Source organism: Berghia stephanieae, chromosome 2 (assembly GCF_034508935.2).
Source record: "Berghia stephanieae isolate SIO BIC M18660-M18661 chromosome 2, UCSD_Bste_1.3, whole genome shotgun sequence".
NCBI classification, from domain to species: Eukaryota; Metazoa; Mollusca; class Gastropoda; order Nudibranchia; family Aeolidiidae; genus Berghia; species Berghia stephanieae.
In genome coordinates, this window is record NC_088361.1 from 97,448,716 (window position 1) to 97,461,809 (window position 13,094).

Here is a 13,094-nt window from a genome sequence, read left to right on the forward strand (position 1 = left end):
TTTTTCATGGTGACAAATTCAATCGGTTCAACACTATTCAGAAACAAACCAATTTGACATTGTGCCTTGTTGCCGAATTACTCTGACCCTCTCTCCCAACACAAGCGCTGTTTAGGTCCATCAAACAGCCAAGTCTAATTTATCTCTTGCAGAAAATAATATACAAAGATACCAATTATGTTGCCTCTTATTCAGAGTGACAGGTTGAGGCAGTGGAGGCAGACTGATTTGGGATGGAATTTTTTTTTTATCTTGTATTTTCTTTCTTGCTTTGTCTGGCATTGTTTTACACACACTTTTTCAGATCTCTTATTCTGATTACAGCAAGCTACTGTTTCTTAAAATTGTACGCTACAAAACTGTGATTTCCTCTTGTTTATTTGTTTTTATTTTTAGGGATTTTGGTCGGGGATAAGTGACGGATTGTTCATGGAATCTTCGGTTCTCTCTAATTTGAACTAGTCTTACTTTTTTTTCTTACAAATGTTTAATTGTAGATCTGAAGTTCATGTTCACCAAAGAAAAATAAAATAGTAAGACAAAGGGGACTGAATCAAGTAGAGAACAGAAGATTCCAAGAGCAATTTATCAACATGCTTATTTTAGCATTCCATCAGAGTCCCATCCATGCACAAGCAACGAAGCTTACTCTCAATTTTTTACAAAGTACAATACAGTATATTTAATACTAAAAACTATAACAGAGAGGTGATTTACAAGGGAAGAACTGTTTATCTCTCATAAAGGGAACTATACAATACATTTAACTGCTTCTCTATCAGCTAAGGATCACCTCTAAGACCTAGCAATGTCAATCCAGAACAAAGACGTGAGCAGCGTAGAACGGGTCATTTGACAAACAACTGAAGGAATACATTATTTTTGGTATCATTACTTAAAGAATAACATTTTCAATGAAAAAAAAAAAAATACCATTCCTAGGTTGTTTTTTGTACTTAGAGTTTGTCAGATGTTACAACCGTGGTCTACTTCAATGCAAGGTGTCACTTCTTCCTTTGGGAAGGGGGTGGGGTGTGGCATGATGACCAAGTCATTGCCCTATTACCTACAAGATCTGGTTTACAGCTTCATACTTAACACTTTTTCTTTGAGAAAGTAACTAACCCTCATTGCTCCTAATTCAGCACTTTCAGTATTTTTTTTTTTTTCTGTAACAAACCGTGATGAAAATTCCTATGAAAATGAGATCAATAAAGCCAATTTTATTGACTTATTTTTAATCAGTAAAAAAAGCTTTTCTTATTGAGTTCCAGGTCTCTTTGACCGTTGAATCTTATTGTTTGTTTGATTATAAGGGTCTTAAGGCGCTTGCCACATATTTAGGTCATATCAGCGCCAGTAAAAAGGATGAAAATTGGATAGTAAAAACATTCTAGATGTAAAATTAAAAGGACTTGAGGAAAAAGTAAGACAAAGGGGAATGGTACAAATAGAGCATATTATCAGTGTACTTAGTTTGAGATTACCTAAATATTTCACCCAGACACCAGGACAAGATCCCACTGAGAGGAATACATTCAAATATTAACAAATCATATGTTAAAAATTAAAAAATAAAAGTACATATCAGAGAGATGATTTCTAAGGAGAAAAAAATCATCTCCCAAAACTAACTATACATTTGACTGTTTCCCTCCCAGCCAGGATCAGGACAAAACTAAGTAATCTCATTCCAAGAAAAAGACAGAAAGCAATAAATTGGAGAACAGTACAGGGGGATAGAAGACACAGCAAGTACCTCCCTGCCCACTATGGGAGGTCGGGAACCCCACCCATGAACAAGGACAGAAAGCAATTGAAAAACATACAGTTAGGGGGATAAAAGACATAGTAATAGTAAGTACTTCCCTGCCCACGACGGCGGGTAAAAAAACCCACAGCGAATCAGGATATATGTGGAAAGGAAAATACAGCAAGAGTTAATCTCCCTTGCCAAAAGGGAACATCATACTTCAAAAGGATCCCAACTAAACTATTGGACTCTTAACTCGCTCACAAAAGAGCCAATCAGAATGTTACATTAGATACGGTGACAGATTTAGATGAAAATATAGAAAACAAGTGACTCCTCTCCTAATGCTGCAGTTTAGCGCAGTGGAATGGTTTACGCTTCAAGAGAACCTGCTGAGCTCACTTATGGCACTGCACTGCAACTGATACCAGACATACTTCAGTATTCCCTTGAAATATGCCCTAAAACCAAAGTTTCATATGGAGTGAATAAAGGAAAATTTATCTTCAATTTTAAACTCTTTAGTGTTTGACTTGAAGGAAAATCCCCCCAAAAATTTTTTTAATTGTACAGTTGTCTATTTATGTGAAAACAAGAGAGTTAAGAGGGCACAGCTTACATCATCTCATCCATTTCATGTACACAAATCAAACATGAATCAAATTCTTTCATTTATTTATTTCTTCGATATATGTTTACATTTATATTACTTTGCAAACAGATATGTATATACACGTTTTCAATTTGACCCCAATGTACGATAATCCCTCCAGAAAGTGATATCAACTGTAATATTAATATCCTTTCACAAACTGGCAATGTAGCAGATGCATACTTAAAATAAAAATAATTTGCTACTCCAATAAATAATGGTCTTATGTGACACTGATATTCAAACTCAATAAATTTCATCTTGAGCTACAAGACTCATTTGCACCAAGAACAGACATTTTGAATCAGACAACATACGATTATAAAAATTTCTTATGATACCTTAATAAAAAATGACTATATGAAGTCTATGGTTATATACATGCTGACAAAAAAAAAAAAATTAGAAAAAAATATACATGTTTCACTCATGATAATAAATCTATGATATACAATTCAGAAACAAAAGCACAACAAACAAAAAATAAAATGATAATTATAATAATTTTTTTTTTGTTTTTTAAACAAAAAAAACTTTGCATAAACATTATCACATAACCATATAATGTCATTAACAAAATATCAGAGAAAATATAACATACGTACAAGTTTTCTTTGATAATATAAATCAATTGTGCAATTTAGAAATAATTTATAATTCAAGTACATAATTTGATCACAGTTATTTCTCGGACTCGTATGAAAATGAAAAAAAATATACAAACATAACAATTGAATACTCTCACCACAGGCAAAGATTAACATCATACATTTACACAAGACTGACAATACAACATATGTTTTATTGGGGAAAGGGTGAAAAAGTTGGATGGCGGGAAGTTCAAATTATTTTAATATATTTATTAGCCATGAGTTGTATTCAAAACATGTTCTGTGAGAGGCAATTCAATGCAGTATGTACTATTAATAATAATAATTTGTTTTTCAATGAAAAAAATAAAAACAAATTGTATAGTAAAAACTCATTAAACTGAAATACAAGGGACTACATTATCTGTTTCAGTTTAGACATATAATGGTTTAAGAAAAATGCCTAAACACTACAAGAAAATCGAGAATATAGCTCATCCATGCATGTACTTATATCATCTGTTGTTACTCCAAAATGTTATAAAGAGAAAAGGTTACATTCTGGATTGGAACTGTCATTCATATATTCTAAATATAAAACTAATACCAGATCTGCCACAAGTGTAGTTTAATTTGGTCATATCATTTTGAGTAAAAATACAATATTTTCCATAAATCTTTCTCCGGAAATTTGATTTTAAAACTTTGAATCTGAAGAAAAATCATAAACTTGGTCAAATGTGGCCCTCAAAAATCTGTATATATACCTATAATATCTGTATAAGAGGCAGTTCTGTATTACTAATCCAGGGCCTAGAGAAATACAAAGATTAAATCTGTGATGTAAATGACAAGAATTCCCTTTCAGTTATACAACATTTATCAAGGGCATATTGACAAAGACATTCAATTGTTTTTGCTGTATTTCTAAAACCTGAAAATAGCAGTTATCTTAATAAAATGGACAAAATTCAACCAATCACAATATTGGTGCTCCAAAGGAGATCAAATCATGAATGTATCAACATAACAATGTGCATTTTGATGTAATTCTTCATGAACTAACTATGGCTGAACACACTATTGACTCATATTCAATATCAATTCACACTACAAAAATGCAGTTTGGAAGCCTAAAATAATATGCCACTGTATTTGGCAGGCAAATGTAGAGTCCACTAACAAGATATGGACAAATCAATTTGCCATTTACTTGAAGCAAGTTTAGCTGTTGTGGGTGAGTTCCATTTTCCATAACGCCACCATCCAAAAATATTAGACATTCAACTTCAGCAAAAAAAAAAAATAATAATTGACAAATAAAGTGGTAAAAGACAATTTGTGAGAGTATATTTGGTGAATGAATTGTGAATAACTCAGAAAAAAGACAGATTTTATCTGTATTGCTTGCGTTATGTAAAGAGAGAATGAAACATAATAGGAATGTAGTGTGCTGTACAATATATAATAATAATAATAATAATAATAATAATAATAATAATAATAATAATAATAATAATAATAATAATAATAATAATAATAATAATAATAATAATAATAATAATAATAATATAGTAATACAGTGGAATCTCTCAAATAAGAAAATGTACCTTGCCGCTGAAATCGTCTAGATTAGCCGAACAGGTGAATATTTCAGTTGTCACCCAAGCCAAGCCTTTTGGAGTACTAAAAAGTCTTCAGATGAATAGACTAGTTAAAGAGGATAGACCTTAAAAAAGCTGGTCTTACAATGAAGGACCGGTGCACTCATTGTCTTTTGTTAATTTATATACTGGGAAGTGGGAGGGGAGAAGAATCTGATGTGTTTATTTTTTTCTCACTTTCCATCTTAGTTATTTTCTTTGTTTCATCAGAGGGTAGAAAAGAAACCTCCCCTTTTCATTTTTCTTTCTTCTCCTTCCAAACCATTTCATTTCTTAACAGCATGAATCTAAAAGCCTGTTTATGGACAACTATAGTTATTGCTGCATGACAAAGGCAAATCAAGGGTGTCCGACACGAACTGTGCATGCATCATGTGTGATAAAATTATTTGACTTATCACAGTCCCGTTATTTGACAGGAATTGTCATGTGACCTGAATACACAAGTGTTATTGCAGAAACCACACTGTTCTTTTTATTTTCATCAAAATCACCTCTATCACTTTTATAGTTCGAGCCAGACGTACTTGAAAGACAGTTAAAGCATTACCCTCCACATCATCCAATCAAGCCACTTTGCCAATGAAAACTGCAGCGACGTTATACGTTAAAATATTTGGTGGTAACCAGACACTTAAAGCGGTGTCAACTGGACGCACATAATTGTCAACACCTTTATCAAGACAATGCACCTTCAATTGTGTTAGCCCAGTGTCACATTTGGAAAGGTAAGAGACGGTGTTGCAAGCTTAGACTTGGATCAATGCATCGACCCAACCCCTTTGAAATTGACTGTAAATCAAAGCAAAGGGCTAAGCTGTAAATGCAAGAAATACGTTTCACATCTCGGGAGATGAAAAGCATTGTTGTAAGCAATGACACAGACCACGATATGATTCACCTGAGGTATTAATGAGTTAAGTGCATCTATTGGTCAGCGTTGTGACAACTAATTGTGTGTTTTTGCTGTTTTCAATTGTCAACCAAAATTTTGACACTGTGGTGAAATAGGGTATACAGATATAAAATTGGCAGAATGAAAGTCAGGCTCGGACAACTTTGTCCCAATAAGCTGAGGCCCTTTCCTCAAATAAAAGGGTAAAATATAGAGAAAAAATTCTGTTATCTGGGATTGTGTCCCAAATTGCTGGGTTTCAAAACCGATTTCGAGGTCCTACTGTACTGCTGCTACTACTACTACTAATAATAATAATAATAACAATAATAATGATGATGATGATTATAATAATAATAATAATAATAATAATAATAATAATAATAATAATAATAATAATAATAATAATAATAATAATAATAAATTAGTTTGATTTTATAACAGCTGGCATAAATCTAATACCGCCGCCTCACAACTTCGTATTTTCAACAAGTAAAAAAAAAAACTGTGTCAATTTTCATCAAGTGAGAATTCCAGTGAGAAATAAAAAATCCTCATATTCATAAAAGGGAATAGAAAGGTATGCAAATAAAGAGCTCAGGGCACATATGGAGAAATCTGATGATATGCTAATCCAAGTAATTATGAAATTTTGATGTAAAATTATGCGTTCTGAGCTTACCTATACAACTTAGCTTAAAAAATAAACATTTCTGAGTTTCATTATTCCTGGCAAATATTTTTTAAAACATGGAATATTCCCATATACCACACTGCAAGTGAATGTTGGGACTCATTTACTTCTATACTTGGTTTCATGTCAACCAAATTTACTTCACTGTGATATTTTAAAAGAAAACATATTCTTCATGTACAAATCAATTCAGACCGTATGTGGAGTTGACCATAGGACTAATTTGTGTAAATAAGGAAAAGTCTCCAAAGGAACATACTCCCAAAAAAAATATAATTTTTCTAGCTTAAAATTATATACACATGAAAAGGAAAAGAGGTCACTTTCAAAGCAGAGGTGAAGTATGGACAAAAATATTCTATAAATAAATGTGAACGTAACATCACTGATTACATTCGCATAATTTATTCATATTTTTTTAAAGGAATTATAAATCAAGAGTATACCCCTGACCAATAGCAATTAACAGTGCCTGCATTGTCGCCATTTCAGATAATATCATATTGCACTACTGTTGATTACTGTTTGTTGTCCTTAGAAGGAATGAGACTGAGGTATTTCTTGTTTTATTTTTCTTTATCAAAGATGCTAAATTATTCAGAATGGACCTTATAATTAGGTAATCTAATATTTGAACTTAAAACATCTTAAAAGTATTCTTTTGTACTCTTTTGTTTTCCACAAGGAGTAATGGTTGGCACTGCTTTTTTTTTTTGGTACGCCATGACCCTTTTGTACAGCCTCAACGTGAAAAATATATCAATAATTGTCTGTATTGCAAGACTAATTTATAGTGCTGAATACTTTTCCCGTGAATCAAAAAGTTGTTACTGCCTGAATAACATATCAATAATGTGTATAAAATAACATTGACTACAAACTAGAATCAAGGTCTCCTAACCTTTGAAATTACAAATGAAAAATTCATTACGCAGTGTTTTAATCTTTGAATTGTTAACTTAAAATCCTCATATATCAAAATGTTTATACAATATTCTTTTTAAAATTTTTAAATAACAATTTACAAACTAATCAATGCTTAACATTTCCAAATGCTGAAAATGCTGTGTCTGTACGTTGTTGAAAGGAAGAGTTCCCAGTCATATTGTTGGTCATTGTCATCTGCATTCCCATAGTTCCTTGGTTCATCCCCATTCCTAGAATAAAACAATAATGACAGACTTTGTATAAAAATCACAATCTGGAAAATGACGTATATGAAAAGATGGTGTGCATGGAAAAGTTAAACCTATGAGTTTGTTCAATTAAGTGCACATCACAAAAAAACCCAAAGAGAATCCTAAATAATAGGCTATAATATAGATCATATTAATGCCTAGTCACCAACAGTTCTAAGTTATGATATAGAAAGACTGTGTCTCATCTGATCTGACAAAAGTATTGGGATAGGAAATATTTAAATACAAGAACCTATCCCATATGTTGGGCATGGCTTTGTGGTCGTATGGTACAACACTCTGTTTCTGACCTGTAGGTACCTGGTTCGAGTCTGTCTGTGGGCAGTGCATATTGAGTCCTTGGAAAAGGTTCTATACTTACATTTTCCACTGTACTAAGGTGTAAAATTAGTACCTGACCAGTAAACAGCTTTGCCTCTATCATAAATTGTCTAGACTTGCATGCTAAGTTTTGCCTTTGGCTTAAGCCGCTCAGAGCCCCTTGTAATGCACTTTGACCACAGTAATTGGATATCAGACAGTACATTGGTTTTGTTTTGTTCAATGGAAGAGAGTTTAAAGAGAAAACCTACCCATAGGATTAGCAGCCATCATAGGTCTAGGTCCAGCAGTTGCTGCTACAGGCATAGCTCCCATTCCTGGACTCTGTAAGCTCATTCCAGCCATTCCTTGGTTAAGACCTGCGATGCCTGGTTTTAATTTTTTTTCAAAAGTAACATGTCGAAATATTAATTTGTTACATTATTATTTTTAAGTTTACACAAAAAAACACCACTCCCAAATATACAAATATATCATACCTAATTATCCCTCAAATTTAACAAGACACTATTGTCTTAAACCAATAAGAGAATAAAGCTTCTAAGCAGTATGAGAAAATAACTTTACTTTTTGTCATAAATATGATTACGGAGACAATGTGGATTGATAAGCAACAATTTAATTTAGGATATGTCATGCATTCAATAGATATTGATGTTATTCATTTAGCTAAAATACTCACAACATCTGCCAACCAGACATAACATACCGACGCACAAAACTATGAGTAACATTAAATGCTTATAGCCTGATTGATAACATTTAGTGAGAACTTATCATTAAAATGGCTGTCTAAAAACAATAAAGAGCTGAGTGATGTCAATTTCGTTCCTTCTATTGGTTTTGAGATTAAAAATTATGTGATGGCCAATTTTGATGGTATTAATTATTTATAAGTATTACTTATCTCCTTTATCTAAATTTTTAAAAAAAGAAACAATAAATAGGCATTATGGCCTTAACTGAAATCTGAATAGGAGAGAAGTAATATCACAATAAAAACATGTATACTGTTCTACTCAATCAATTAGGAATTCAGTTATATAAAAACATAAGAATAATATTTAAAACATTCTGACGTTTTATTTAAAAGGCATGATCAAAGATTATGATTCTTTAAACCCTTTGCCAAATCATTTTTCAATACAAACTTACCACGACTGAAGGTATATCAAATTTCGTAATGAGTTTTATAAAGCATGGAATGGGAATTATATTTCATTACCATAAATGAATTTTTCGTTCCTTCTATTGGTTTTGAGATTAAAAATTATGTGATGGCCAATTTTGATGGTATTAATTATTTATAAGTATTACTTATCTCCTTTATCTAAATTTTTAAAAAAAGAAACAATAAATAGGCATTATGGCCTTAACTGAAATCTGAATAGGAGAGAAGTAATATCACAATAAAAACATGTATACTGTTCTACTCAATCAATTAGGAATTCAGTTATATAAAAACATAAGAATAATATTTAAAACATTCTGACGTTTATTTTAAAAGGCATGATCAAAGATTATGATTCTTTAAACCCTTTGCCAAATCATTTTTCAATACAAACTTACCACGACTGAAGGTATATCAAATTTCGTAATGAGTTTTATAAAGCATGGAATGGGAATTATATTTCATTACCATAAATGAATTTCAAATCTTGCCTGGCAAGAAAAATTATTTTCAATAAATCATTGTCTGCATGATTTTCGTTTTCTCATCCATCCAACTAAATTCTCACAAAATGATTTTACAATTTAAAATAAATATATTTTAACATACTGGTTCAACACTGACAACAATGAAATTATTTCAAAGACCCAATCTCTTATCTTTCCCTTTCCCACCTCATTCCCTGTGTGGATTTACAGTCATTGCAGAAAGTTTAAAGAATCGGTCAATAAGCAGAATTTGAAAGAAACACTGCACCATTATTAAACTGAACTCTGTAACTGACTGTTTTGATTAATCTATGCTTCTCACAAAAGCAAGATCCTAGTTTAATTTTGATTGTTATTTTGATGAAATTAGAACAAGTTCTTCCTTATGGTAGTTCATGATAAATGGGCAATAAGGTCGCACTCAGTGCCACTTCAAGGGCACAAATTATACAACTGAATGATGAAGGTTAGACCAAACGCAATATAAGTGACCAACCAGGCTTTAGCAAACTGCCATACACAATGCTTTCAAAATATTCAAAGAAACTGGAAAATAAAAAGATCAGAAGAGGTCCAGCAGACCTCAAAAAACCTTGAAGCAGGATGACATGTACATCAAGACCACTGCAACACGCAATCCTATGGTATCTTAACTTGAAATCAAAGCTGCATTCAAAGGGCACAGATGTTTCCATAAGCTTTACTTCTCATCACTTATCAAAAGAATTCATTTTGAAATCAAGAAAACCAGTCTGTAAACCCAGACTTACCACAGTTATGAAAAGTTAACGTCTAGCTTTTGCTGCAAAGCATAAATTATGGAGTTGCAAAAGTGCACATAAATAATCTCCCCCTAAAAAGGATACACGAAGAGATTCCAGTAAGGTCTGAGGCAACAATTAAGTCACCTTACTCCAGTACTAGACAGATTTAGGGGGAGAGGACACAGCTAGAGTGAACTCAAAATTTTCTTTTTAAAAAAAAGCGATTATCATTGTCTGTATCAAGTTAAGTTTACATAACTCTTCCTAATGCGTAACTCAGAGCTGAAAGAACAACTGATAAAAAAGGGAAAAGAAGAAAAAAGGATGTTCAAATCTTTTATCTCAAATTTTAAACTGGCACTCGATTGAGAGAAAAGATATTTAAGAAATGCTATAAAACTGAAAGCCCTGCATAAAAATATAAAATAATTGACTGAAAGTTGAAATTGATTGCATGCTATTTTCACAGAAATTGACATGTACTGTATTGAAATGCAACACACGTTTATCTGGATCAAATAACATTATGAAGATTGAAATCCTTTATTACACCCATGGGCATGCAATATAAATGACACAAATATCAAAGCTTTGATAACACCATTCACGCCTGTAAATGGTTGGTGAAAAAATTGTCGAAACTTTTTGAACACGCGAAAATAGATCAACAGGACAAAATATGGATTAATTAATAAATATCTCACATATATGACATGTCAATTGACTAGCCAAATCATGTCACTTTCTCTCAACTCATTTATAATACAATAAGCAGGTCCATATTTTATGGTACCAAAAAAAAATCCCAATTATTTGAGAGAGTACACACGGCCCGGTCCGACACACGCTGTGCATGTTAGTTGATTACTGACTACGCATGTGTTTGACAACCCCTCTCTCTCGTCTGTAGCACATAGTGGTTTAAAAGTCTATTGGCACAGTAGGCAGTGAATACCACTTCTAGTGAAGCGTGTAGGTGGCATGATAATATACCTAGCTGACTAGTTTGTTTTGTCTTTGATGCGATAAATAAAAATTTTCTTTCTTTTTTTTTAAAGTCGGTGTTCGAAACGGAATAAAAACTGATTTTTTTCGAGGCATGAAATAAAACTCTATTTTCTTTTTTGTTAGTTCTGTTTTTTGACATTACGAATTTTATTTTTACTTTTGATTTTTAAATTTTTTAATGTTAGAACTTAAAAGAATATATCGAGCAAAATCGTACTGTCGGAAATCCGACAATTGTCGGAAGATTTACAGGCCTGACAATTTCTTAACATTTTTCAAAGACTTAAAACAAAGATACAAATGTAATATTACACAGACTGACTAAAAAGTTCTGCATCCAAAGTCATCACTCTTTTAAGACTATTTCCTCGCATCTTTCAAAGACTTAAAACAAAGATACAAATGTAATATTACACAGGCTGATTGAAAAGTTCTGCATCTAAGGTTATCACTTTTTAAAAGCATTCATAACGTAAAAGTAAAACAAATTCTCTTGAAGTTTATTTAAGAACTTCACCGACCAAACTGTTTTGAGTTTAATCTGACAGGAAAAATAAGAATGGAATTATTCCATACTCACAAATGAACAGATACTCATTTATTAATGACAGTATTGAGTCTATTATTTAGGACCCATTGCTTTTTATATATGATTTATTGTCTACTGGAACAATGAATAATTAACAAGAGCACATGTAGTTAAAAAGAAAGGTTGCTTTTTTTCTTGGATGACACATACCATGTTTATTGAAACTGTAAAATGTTGTTGTTAACTATTGTGGAACAGTATTCGTGTGTTCAATTTGTGTTGCAGGTCATAACATAATGACAGTTAATAAATATAAATGTAGAAATTTATGACCAAATCATCATATCTATACATATGTAATGTTAAATGTAATGAAAAAAAACACCAGAAGATTAAAAACTTAAGAGACAACTGAAAGTATGCTCTGTTACAGCTACCAAAATAGGCATGTAGTCTTGATAGGATGTTCCAATTATGAGGGCCACAAGCAGGATCCGTTAATTTGGATGCCACTTAATTGGACAAATTTCTGGGAATGGTGCTGTTTTAGTTCCAACTGTATTAAATGAAAACTTTCTAATCCAACCATTAGAAAGATAATTTTCGCTTAAACATCACCTCTTATGACAAAAATATAACTGGCAATCAGTCTATGCACTGTGATGATTAAAAATCAAACATTTTCCCTTTGATACCCCATACTATAACAGGTCTCAATTTCCCACTTTTCATTATATTTATGACTTATTATTAAAGTTATATGTTATTAAAAGTTCAGGTAAAAGATATGTCAGATGTGGTACAAGTTCTTGACTATAAGCAGGACGTGGCAAAGCCTGGAATTTGACCTGCATCTTTTCCAAGCATCAGTAACACCTGGAACAACTACAAAAGATGTCTAACTTCTAACTTACAAGACCAAAGGGCGAGAGCTCAGGTGGTCGCTTGTTCGGACAAGTAAATAAGATTTGCATCTTTTGGCCTGTGTGCACATGACCATTGTTTTGATGTAAAATGTCTTACTTGCCCAGTTATAGTTTACCAGCTACTCCAAGTGTATCCAGGAATCAATAAATATTGACCCAAGTGCCCTGTTCCAAAAAATCTATTCTCAGCTGATGCTGAACATGTATCAAAGGGTCAGCTGCAGCATGATTCATAGTTGAGATTACTTCCTAAGCACTATTACTATTCCATCTTTGTGCTCATCTGCTTGCTAAACTAAACTAATAACAACACATGCGTTTCCATATATGTAGTTAATTATTCTATCAATGCCAATGGGCTGAGCACCTTCAGATGATGGAAATGTTGATGTAATTGAATTTCTTCCAGAAAAGCTGTGTTATTGCTAATTGCTTTGTTA

The 13,094-nt window shown here is 32.2% G+C and overlaps 1 protein-coding gene across 7 annotated transcripts in view; it reads right to left on the reverse strand.

Moving 5' to 3' along the window:
- Positions 1-2,411: 2,411 nt before the first annotated feature.
- LOC144965976 (uncharacterized) overlaps positions 2,412-13,094 on the reverse strand; it is a 34,610-nt gene continuing 23,927 nt past the window's right edge. For all 7 annotated transcript variants that reach the window (XM_078901895.1, XM_078901900.1, XM_078901899.1 and 4 more), the window contains 2 exons: positions 8,020-8,136; positions 2,412-7,405 (listed from right to left, as the gene is read on the reverse strand). In XM_078901895.1, the coding sequence (XP_078758021.1) occupies positions 7,281-7,405; positions 8,020-8,136 (242 nt within the window). In that variant the 3' untranslated portion in view covers positions 2,412-7,280. The remainder of the gene's footprint in view (positions 7,406-8,019; positions 8,137-13,094) is intronic.